This window comes from Papaver somniferum, chromosome 5 (assembly GCF_003573695.1).
Source record: "Papaver somniferum cultivar HN1 chromosome 5, ASM357369v1, whole genome shotgun sequence".
Lineage (NCBI taxonomy): Eukaryota > Viridiplantae > Streptophyta > Magnoliopsida > Ranunculales > Papaveraceae > Papaver > Papaver somniferum.
In genome coordinates, this window is record NC_039362.1 from 178,917,603 (window position 1) to 178,929,304 (window position 11,702).

The 11,702-nt window shown below is 36.4% G+C and overlaps 2 protein-coding genes across 2 annotated transcripts; both read right to left on the minus strand.

Moving 5' to 3' along the window:
- Positions 1-5,971: 5,971 nt before the first annotated feature.
- LOC113278239 lies at positions 5,972-6,936 on the minus strand. The gene is made up of 2 exons (XM_026527133.1): positions 6,341-6,936; positions 5,972-6,038 (listed from the first exon to the last, which is right to left on the minus strand). Exons 1-2 carry the CDS (start codon positions 6,840-6,842, stop codon positions 6,004-6,006), a joined length of 537 nt encoding a protein of 178 aa, XP_026382918.1. The 5' UTR covers positions 6,843-6,936; the 3' UTR covers positions 5,972-6,003.
- Positions 6,930-7,418, minus strand: LOC113280197. The gene has a single exon (XM_026528852.1). It carries the CDS (start codon positions 7,416-7,418, stop codon positions 6,930-6,932), a length of 489 nt encoding a protein of 162 aa, XP_026384637.1.
- Positions 7,419-11,702: the final 4,284 nt, after the last annotated feature.

Sequence of the window (11,702 nt, forward strand, 5' to 3'; positions counted from 1 at the left end):
GTTTCTGATTCGGATGAACTGAAGACGAAATATATCATAATTAAACATCCTGAGTTCAAAGATTACCAGAGTTAGACGTGGGTTTCTAATTCGGATGAACTGAAGATGACATATATCAGAATTGAACATCTCATGTTCGAAGATTACTAGAGTTACACCTGAGTATCTCATTTGGATGAACTGAAGATGAAATACATCAGAATTGAACATCCCAGGCTTGAAGATTACTAGAGTTAGACCTGCGTTTCTGATTCGGATGAACTGAAGAGGAAATATATCAGAATTGAACATCCCAAGTTCAAAGATTACTAGAGTTAGACCTGAGTTTCTGATTCGGATGAACTGAAAAATGAAATATATCAGAATTGAACATCCCAGATTCGAATATTACTAGAGTTAGAAGTTTCTGATTCGGATGAACTGTAGATGAAATATATCAGATTCGAACATCACAGGTTCAAAGATTGCTAGAGTTAGACCTGAGTTTCTCGTTCAGATGAATTGAAGACGAAATATATCAGATTCGAACATCACATGTTCAAAAATTGCTAGAGTTAGACCTGAGTTTCTCGTTCGGATGAACTGAAGACGAAATATATCAGATTCGAACATCACATGTTCAAAGATTTCTAGAGTTAGACCTGAGTTTCTCGTTCGGATGAACTGAAGACGAAATATATCAGATTCGAACATCGTAGGTTCAAAGATTGCTAGAGTTAGATCTGAGTTTTTCGTTCGGATGAAATGAAGACGAAATATGTCAGATTTGAACATCACAGGTTCAAAGATTGCTAGAGTTAGACCTGAGTTTCTCGTTCGGACGAACTGAAGACGAAATATATCAGAATTGATCAACACAGGTTCAAAAACTACTAGAGTTAGACTTGAGTTTCTCGTTCGGATGAATTGAAGAAGAAATATATCAGAATTGATCAACACAGGTTCAAATACTACTAGAGTTAGACTTGAGTTTCTCGTTCGGATGAACTGAAGGAGAAATATATCAGAATTGATCAACACGGGTTCAAAAACTACTATATAGTTAGACTCGAGTTTCTGGTTCGGATGAACTGAAGACGAGATATATCAGAATTGACCAACACAGGTTCAAAAACTACTAGAGTTAGACTTGAGTTTCTCGTTCAGATAAAATGAAGAGGAAATATATCAGAATTCATCATCACAGGTTCAAATACTACTAGAGTTAGACTTGAGTTTCTCGTTCAGATAAACTGAAGAAGAAATATATCAGAATTGATCAATACAGGTTCAAAAACTACTAGAGTTGGACTTGAGTTTCTCGTTCGGATGAACATAAGACGAAATATATCAGAATTGATCAACACAGGTTCAAATACTACTAGACTTAGAGTTCAGATGAAATGAAGACGAAATATATCATTATTGATCAACATAGGTTCAAAAACTACTAGAGTTAGACTTGAGTTTCTCGTTCGGAAGAACTGAAGACGAAATAAATTAGAATTAAACATCTCAGGTTTGAAGATTACTAGAGTTAGACCTGAGTTTCTGATTGGGATGAACTGAAGATGAAATATATCAGATTCGAACATCACAGGTTCAAAGATTACTAGAGTTAGACCTGAGTTTCTCGTTCAGATGAACTGAACACGAAATGTATCAGATTTGAACATCTCAGGTTCAAAGATTGCTAGAGTTAGACCTGAGTTTCTCGTTCGGACGAACTGAAGACGATATATATCAGAATTGATCAACACATGTTCGAAAACTACTAGAGTTATACTTGCGTTTCTCGTTCGGATGAACTGAAGACGAAATATATCAGATTCGAACATTACGGGTTCAAAGATTACTAGAGTTAGACCTGAGTTTCTCGTTCGGATGAACTGAAGACGAAATATATCAGATTCGAACATCACCGGTTCAATGATTGCTACAGTTAGACCTGAGTTTCTCGTTCGGATGAATTGAAGATGAAATATATCAGATTCGGACATCACAGGTTTAAAGATTACTAGAGTTAGACCTGAGTTTCTCGTTCGGATGAACTGAAGAAGAAATATATCAAATTCAAACATCACATGTTCAAAGATTGCTACAGTTAGAACTGAGTTTCTCGTTCGGACGAACTGAAGATGAAATACATCAGATTGGAAAATCACAGGTTCAGAGATTGCTAGAGTTAGATCTGAGTTTTTCTCGTTCGGATAACTGAAGACGAAATATATTTAATTACTAGAGTTAGACCCGAGTTTCTCGTTCGGATGAACCTTAGACGAAATATATCAGATTCGAACATCACAGGTTCAAAGATTGCTAGAGTTAGACTTGAGTTTCTCGTTCGCATGAACCGAAGACGAAATATATCAGATTCGAACATCACAAGTTCAAAGATTGCTAGAGTTAGACCTGAGTTTCTCGTTTGGATAAACTGAAGACGAAATATATCAGATTCCTTAGTACAATAAATATCATGGAGATAGTGAAATGACCATACTACCCTTATCGGAGCTAAGTGAAATAAATGTTTCAGATTGTGAAATGACCATATTACCCTTACTATTAATAAGTGCAATAAACATCACATAGAGAGTGAAAATGACCATATTACCCCTTACTAGGAATTAGTGCAATAAATATCATGGGGATAGTGAAAATGACCATACTACCCTTATCGGAAATAAGTGAGATAAATATTACAGATTGTGAAAATGACCATATTACCCTTACTAGAAATAAGTGCAATAAATATCACACAGACGGTGAAAATGACCATATTACCCTTACTAGGAATTAGTGCAATAAATATCATGAAGACAGTTAAAATGACCATACTATCCTTATCGGAAATAAGTAAAGTAAATATTACAGATTGTGAAAATGACTATTTTACCCTTACTGGAAGTAATTGCAATAAATATTATGGAGACTGCCAAAATGACCAAACTACCCTTATTGGAAATAAGTGCAATAAATATCACACAGACGTGAAAATGACTATACTACCCTTACTAGAAATTTGTGAAATACATATTATGGAGACTGTGAAAATGACCAGACTACCCTTATCAAAAATAAGTAAAGTAAATATTACAGACTGTGAAAATGACTATTTTATCCTTACTTGTAATAAGTGCAAACAGTGAAAATGACCATACTACCCTTACTGGAAATAAGTGCAATAAATATTATGGAGACTGTGAAAATGACCATTTTCAGTAAGGATAATATGGTCATTTTCACAATTTGTAATGTTTACTTTACTTATTTCCAATAAGGGTAGTCTGGTCATTTTCACATCATAGTCTGTAATATTTACTTTACTTATTTTTAATAAGGGTAGTTTGGTAATTTCATAGTCTCCATGATATTTATTGCACTTATTTCCAGTAAGGGTAATATGGTCATTTTCAGTTTGTAATATTTACTTTACTTATTTTTGATAAGGGTAGTTTGGTAATTTTCATAGTCCCCATGAAATTTATTGCATTTATTTCCAGTAAGGGTAATATGGTCATTTTCACAGTCTGTAGTATTTACTTTACTTATTTTTGATAAGGATAGTCTGGTCATTTTCATAGTCTCTAGAATATTTATTACACTTATTTCCAGTAAGGGATGTATAGTCATTTTCATAGTATGTAAAATTTACTTTACTTATTTCTGATAAGGATAGTTTGGTCATTTTCATAGTCTCCATGATATTTATTGCACTTATTTCTTGTAAGGATAATATAGTCATTTTCATAGTTTCCATGATATTTATTGCGCTTATTTCTAGTAAGGTAATATGGTCATTTTCACAGTAAGGATAATATGGTCGTTTTCAAAATGTGTAACATTTCCTTTACTTATTTCCGATAAGGGTAGTTTGGTCATTTTCACAGTCTCCATAATATTTATTGCACTTATTTCTAGTAAGGGTAAAATGGTCATTTTCACAGTATGTAATATTTTCTTTACTTATTTCTTATAAGGGTTCTGTAGTATTTACTTTATTTATTTTCGATAAGGGTAGTCTGGTCATTTTCACAGTTTCCATAATATTTATTGCACTAATTTCCATTAAGGGTAATATGGTCATTTCCACAGTCTGTAATATTTACTTCACTTATTTATGATAAGGGTAGTCTGATCATTTTCACAGTCTGCCTAATATTTTGTTGCACTTTTTTCCATTAAGGGTAATATGGTCATTTTAACAGTCTGTAATATTTACTAAACTTATTTCCGATAAGGGTGGTCTGGTCATATACACAATCTTCGGAATTTTTGTTGCACTTTTTTCCCTTATCGGAATAAGTGCAATAAAAATTCTATAAAGTCATGACTTGTTGACTTGGTCTTGATCATGTTTTCTAATATTAAGAAAATTAAAAAGAAAAAGAAAAATGTATTTTGATTTATAGAAATGAAATATAATTGTTAGTTTGTACAAATGTGGGGAAATTAGTGACAAGTAAAATTCAAAGTGTTATAATTTTGGGGTTGTTTTAGATGTGGTGAAATATTTGGGTGGAATCATCACTTTGAATTATAATTATGATTGTCTATAAAATTGTCAACAAATATTATTGTGACTAATAAAAGAATTTAATATTCCTAATTATTATCACGAATACAAAATTTAATAACAGTTATAATTGTTGCAGGACTTATCACAAGTGTATCTGTGACTGAAAAATAAACTGTGACAGGTTGCACTGTTACAAAATCCTGATTTCGGTGTAGTGCTTAGCCGTCCAAGGTTACACGCTAACGCATGGCAACCTTTTGCCCTAGTTTGGTCGCGCCTAAACAAAGCCAAAACCCTAACTTTTGGTCGCGCCTAAACTAGGCCATATTAAAGCCATACTGATCATGCTTTCATGTCACTGGCTACCAAACGAATGGTTGCAATAATCAACGGCTACCTTTCCTCTTAAGATGCAAAATCTCGACCGTCGAAGGTCACCACCGAGCCGGCAAGTCTCCCAAGCTCAACTTGCCAGACAACAACAACGTGCTACATGTTTTCCATGAAAACACTCGAGACATCAACGCATGTCACAAACTGGGGGATGCTCATTGGTTATTGGTTTGACGGTTTACAGTGTGCGGTGTACACTACGCCCGTTATAACAAAGTGTCATAAGGATGAGGCGGTTAGTAAATGCAAGGAGTAATGGTGAAACACTTTCTTTTATGGAACATCAATTCCAGGCGTTACCGGTTACCACCTCCTCCTATTTACTCACCCGTTTTCCATTTCTTAATGAGACCAGAGTACGTTTCACTTCGACTTGTATAAATAGGCATTATCTATTTCCACCGAACAACAAGTTCAGGTCAGGAGCACACAACACTCAGAAAATATTTGCTAGCTTTCCATCTGTTATCTTCCCACTTTCTGATACAAGTCGTGAAACAACTACTCTTCCAGAATCAACTATTCGGGTCTCAACACTCTCTTCGCTTCCCTCCCCAAAACCAACCCTTCTCCTTCACTTTGTGACCGAAGCAAGTCTGGAACGGCCATTTCTTGGTTTAGGACGGATTTGTACAGATTGATCTCTCGAATCTAAAGTACTCCCTTGCAGTACATTGTTTAGGGTTTAAACTTGTTTCTCACCCACACATCCGAAATTACCAAAATCAGCAGAAACCGTTTTCACCCTCAAACATAAACGTATTTTCATGAAAGACTACGTCACGAGAGGTATAGATGGACTTGGATTGAATGTCATAAATCATATACTTTTTGACCATGAGGGTAGCCAACAAAGACGCCTGGCTTGGCTCTTTGATCGAATTTGTGTAGGATTTTGGTGTTTCTGCCAAAGCAAAGACAACCAAGTATCCTGAGAGAGGAATAGTCTGGAGGATTTTGGTGTTTCTGCCAAAGCAAATTTGCTAGACAAAAACTTAAAACAATCCAAATTTGGATAACCTAGGCGGAAATGCCATGTATCCACAAGCTTATTTGCATTGAAAGATAAAACAAGTGGTTGAAAACGAAAATGATAGATACCGGCAACACAGTCACTCCATCCAATCTCCTTGTTCGTGCGACGGTCCTGGAATATACAAGACTCTTGTGAGAATGAGACACAACAATTTGATGTGGAAGACAATTGACTGACTGAGATCAAGTTAAACTTGAAACTGGGAATATGAAAAACATTATGAAGTGTTATAGAAGATGATAACACAACTTGTCCAATATGCGTCACAAATGTATTAGATCCATCTGAAAGTTGGACTGAAATTGGTCTAGAGACCAATGAATAAGAAGAAAATAAAGAAAGTGAGGAACAAATGTGGTGCATAGCACCACTATCAACAATCCATATATTATTTGAACATGACAAGATCTTACCTGCAAAGTTTGCATATGGGGCTACGTTATGGCCTCCATTGGCTGGTTCAAGCAGGGACAAAAGATGAGCATATTGTGCAGCGGAAATAGAAGCTGCAGCAGCAGGCGCAACATATGCAGCAATAGGCGCTATATGTGTAGCAGCAGCCGAGTGAAAATCCATGTCACGGAACCGTAGTGCATCCTTGGGGTAGCCATTGAGTTTCCAGCATGTTGATTTGGTGTATCCATGCTTATTGCAGTGTTCACAAAATGGTCTGAGACGTTTGTTTTCCTTATTTGCACCATTGTCTCCAGCAGGAGCAAACGTCCTTGGAGGTCTATGAGAAACATTCAAAGTGGCAGACTCAATAGAAGGTACAGAAGAAGAGTTTATACCTTGTTGTTCCCCCTCCTGCCTTACATGATTGTAGATCTTTGTAGTTGAAGGTACAAGATCCATTAGGAGAATATGACTGTGCAGAGAAGAGAATCGTTCATGCAAACCCTGCAAAAACTCCATTGCTCTATCCTGGTTATGATGATCCACAAAATTTTTTCCTGCTCCGCAAATACAGGGTTCAATTAGCCTGAAAGTATCCAATTGATCCTAAAGAGATTTCAGATGGGTATAATACATCGCAACATTCAGGTTTTCTTGCTTCAAAGTTGTAATGGATTGCTTGATCGCATAAAACTTAGATGCATTATTATGGAAAAATCGGGATTTAATCTCCAGCCATTGTTCACGAGCAGACGGAAAGTTCATTGTTGTTGATTGGATTCCTGGATCTACTGAATTGGAGATCCAACTCCCTACCAAATCGTCAGATTGAGTCCAATGCTGAAGATCAGTAGGATCTGTTGGTTTCTTGATAGCTCTGTCTATGTAGCATGTCTTTCCTTTAACACTCAAAGCTTTTGTCATCCCTCTTCCCCAGGTGCAATAGTTTTCACTTGTCAGGAGGGGAGTAAAAATCGCGGAGGTGGGATTATCTGCTGGGTGGACGTAAGAGGGACTGGTAGGAGATAAATCAGTATCCTTATCGGAGATAATGTGAGACATGGAAGGACTTAATTGATCTCCTTCGATTGTCATGGATACGAAGGTTTAGAAAAAAAAATCTAACCTAGCCCTAATATACCATGAAGTAATATGGATTTATGGTTCTCTCACAACTGTGTAGAGATAATTTCCATTAAGGTATTTATAGGTTAGAGAGACTAACAATAGGTTACATGGTACCGGAAAAGCAAATGAATAGCCAACGAATATGTAAGCCGTGAGAATAGAAAGACTACACCTACGGAACTAAAGAATAGGAGGACTATCATATGTTACAACATAAGAATAGGTAAACTAAACTGTTTCATAATGACCTGTACATGTGTGTAAGTTTGTCAGGAACTGATAAACTTAATATCTTTTTTCAAGCGTGTTTTTCAAACTAATCTTTGTTAATTGATTGGAAACCAAAAACACTTTGATCTTACAAAGTTCTACACAAAATTAACAATGATCATGAAATCAAATGGCTAATAAAAGACCAGGTACGGATCGATTAAGATGCTCTTGAGGTTCACTTTGCCAAATTGTTGTCTTAATTTGCTTAATCTGTCCCCAAACAGATTTACCAGCACTCATTCTCAAATATCTGACAGTAATCCATGTGTTAAAGTACTCCCTAAATTGAGTTAGTAGACCATTTTGAATATCAACTGTCCAAACATGTACCCAATAAGATTCATTACCTTCCCATCCTTCGACAATCACACGGTCATCGATGACTATTATATTTCTCGGCTCGAACTTGAATTCCAAATCCAGTGATTCTTTGGTTAACAGTCTCATCATATATTGAGAATTTGGAAGTCCATGAAACCACCATTCTAAATCCATAGTTAACAGTTTAGCAACCGTTTCATTCAGGGCTGTCTTAGGGGCAAGGCGAGCAAGGCGGCCGCCTAGGGCCCCAAATTGTTGGGGCCCAAACTTTCTTTTTTTAAACTAATAGATAACTGTAACAGTTACAAGTGTTAGGAGAACATTTTGTTACAGCAATAAAATTGTAACAGATATAATTGTTACTAAATTTTATGTATCAACTATAATTATCACTAGTATTTTAATTTTTCAAATAAATTACCAGTTTTTAGGGGCTTATCTTATGCCAAATAATAAGTTTACAAGCCAAAATCTAGCTAAAAAAACTGGAAAAAAAAATTGAACGGCCTTCGGCCGCATAATTGGATCCAAATTATCCTTCCGAATACATAATTTGTTTCCTTCTAAACTAAAATTCCAACTTTACCATTGATTAGTCACCATAAAAAGCCCTATATATCACGTTCGCTAGGGCACCCCAAACTGTAAGACGGCCCTGGTTTCATTATCCCCATATTTCAGCGATTCGTAAAGCATTTCAACACTTTTTCGTATCTGTAACTCTGGTTTGGAAATTGCCATTAGAAAAGTGAAAGAAAGTTATGTACTTCAGCTGATTTCGTGGTCTTAACTTTGAAATGGAGATGGCAGTGTGGTTGTGTTGTAATTTTATGTATAAACAAAATGAATCCATATTTATAAGACTAAATGGATAACTGGTAATTGAATTATTGTCCCTACTTTTGATGATCTATACAAATATATTATCACATAATAATTATGTCCCTCTTTATAATTAAGCCCATCAACAATTTAGGGACTTACAAATATACCCCACCTTTATACCTTATTGACTTCTGTTTCTTCTTATCTTCTTTATTTCTCATCCAGAGAAAAACGATCGAGCTCACCACCATCTTCATCTCCGTCGCCACCACCACCTTTATCTCCATCGCCACCATAACGAACGCAACCAACACCAGCATTACAATCATCTCAATCGTCATCATCACCATCTTTAACCTCAAATCTTAATCGTCATCATCACCAGATCGAGAAACTAATTGAGAAACGAATTGAGAAACGATTTGGTGGTTCGATTCAATTAAGAAAAGGGGATCTGAGAGCTGCTACGATAAAATTGATTTGGAGATGGTTTTGGTGTGTGAATCAATAGGATATGTTGGAGATAATGAACTTGTTGTTGTTGAGAAGTAATGGGTGTGTTCGAATCTGAAGCTGTTGATGCTTCTAATGGATTGTGATTAAAATGAATAGATGAATGTGTAGGAATTACAGTGAATATACATAGAATTATGAAGAGAGAAGTAATGATGATAATGATAGCGGCGGTGGTGGTTCTGGTGGCGACGGTGGTGGTGGTTCGAATTGGTGTTGAAGATTCATAGAAAACAGTGAGGGTTGCTTCTATGGATTATAAATGGTGGTTGGTGGTTTTGTTGGTAGATCTGAAACTGCAGCTGGTGAAATGGTAGCGTTTTTCCATCAGCATGGATAAACATCCATTGTTGATCCAACTAAAATGGATAAACTTATACTATTGATCCAACTGCAATGGATAAACTTCTACTGTTGATCCAACTGAAATGTATCAATTTCAATTTTACGCCACTTAATGTTGATCCATCATCATGACTACAGTTGTTGATACAAAATTATCTGAACCGATGGTGGCGGCCGCGACGGTGGCGGTGGTAGCTGCTATGGATTATTAATGGTGGTTGATGGTTTTGTTGGTGGATCTGAAACTGCAGCTGATAAAATGGTAGCATTTTTCGATCAGCATGGATAAACATCCATTGTTGATCCAACTAAAATGGATAAACTTATATTGTTGATCCAACTGCAATGGATAAACTTCTACTGTTGATCCAACTGAAATGGATCAACTACTGTTGTTGATACAAAATTATCTGAACCAGTGGTGGCGGCGATGACGACGGTGGCGACGTCGACGGACTAGTGGTGGCGGCGGGGACGGACTAGTGGTGGTGGAGGACTGTTGGTGGTGTAATGGTGGTGGTGAAGGAGTGGTGGTGGAATATTGGTGGTGGTGGCGGTTGGTAGGTGGTGGTTGTTGAATGGTGGTGGTGCAATGGTAGTTGAATGTTGGTGGTGGTGGTGCTAGTGGTGGTGGTGCTAGTGGTAGAGGAAGAAATTTGTTCCATTTTGAAATAAAGAAAAATATTATATGGGTGAGGGTATTAAGATAATCTAATGTTAAGTGGATAAGGTTATAAAAAAATAGGATATATTTATTGTTGAATAACGATATATTTATTGGGTGTCAAAAGTAGGGACATATAATTAATATACCCAATGGACAATGTGATGCCATAAGACTCATCATTCATGGATGTTATTGTGAGTCATGCACAATTAGGATTCATTTGTTAGTTATGACGTGGAAGATCTAACGGGCATTATCCACTCCAAAGTCTTAGTTGGAAATAAAGAGTGCAATGAATGTGTATTCGTAGGGCTGTCAATGGGTACCCATTACCCGGAACCGGATCCGGTAGATTTGGGTCTGGTTCCGGATCCTAAAGTTTGACCCATTAGCAACTTAGGACCCGACGGGTAATTACCCGATTGGACCCGAATCTAAACGGGTCCAAACGGGTAATACCCGTTGGGTACCCCCGGGTATCGGGTACCCGTTTATTCATACTTTTATTCATGTTTTTGCTAGTTTTAGCTTTGATATTTTGCTCGTTTCAAATTTTTCTCTTACATTTAATCTTTATTTAGTACATTAATAAGAAATAATAATAAATTTTATAAAAATTATTTAAATCCAAGCCAAAAAGAGACAAATATTAAGTTTTTGAGGTTTTTTTAATAGTTTTCTTAAGATCCAATGGGTACCCGAGACCGGCGGGTACCCGTGTATTTAAACGGGTCCGGTTCTGGATCCACAAGTGTAGGAACCGGACCCGGAACTATTAGAACCCGGATCCGACCTTTATAAGTAGGATCCGGGTCCGGGTCTAGTGATACCCGGGAGGACCCGGATTTGTTGACACCCCTAATTTATTGGCCACTAGTGCAACAAACTTATTCGATCCATCCAAAAGATGGCCATGGATATGGCATTATTCTTCCGAATGTCTTATAAATTCTATTATGATTTTTTTGTCCGATGGTAACCTTTAGGGGGTATCAAATTTGAAATAATAACCACCATGCAATTAGGATTTAGCTAAACTTAGATTTAAACGTTGTTTCATATAGTAAAAACGTTTTTTTTGTTTGTGAAGAAGATGGATTTTTGTCGAGTAGCTGTTTGAAAACTAAATTCTTTCTACTACTACAACATCATTCAAATCGTACTGGTAGTAAAAGAAGAGTGAATATTGAAGATAAAAGGGGACAAAAGAAAAAAAGATTATTACTTTCATGCATGCAAATCATGAATCCACGAGGAGCGCCATTCAAAAAATGTATTACTTTACTAGCGAAGAAACCGTAACAAAG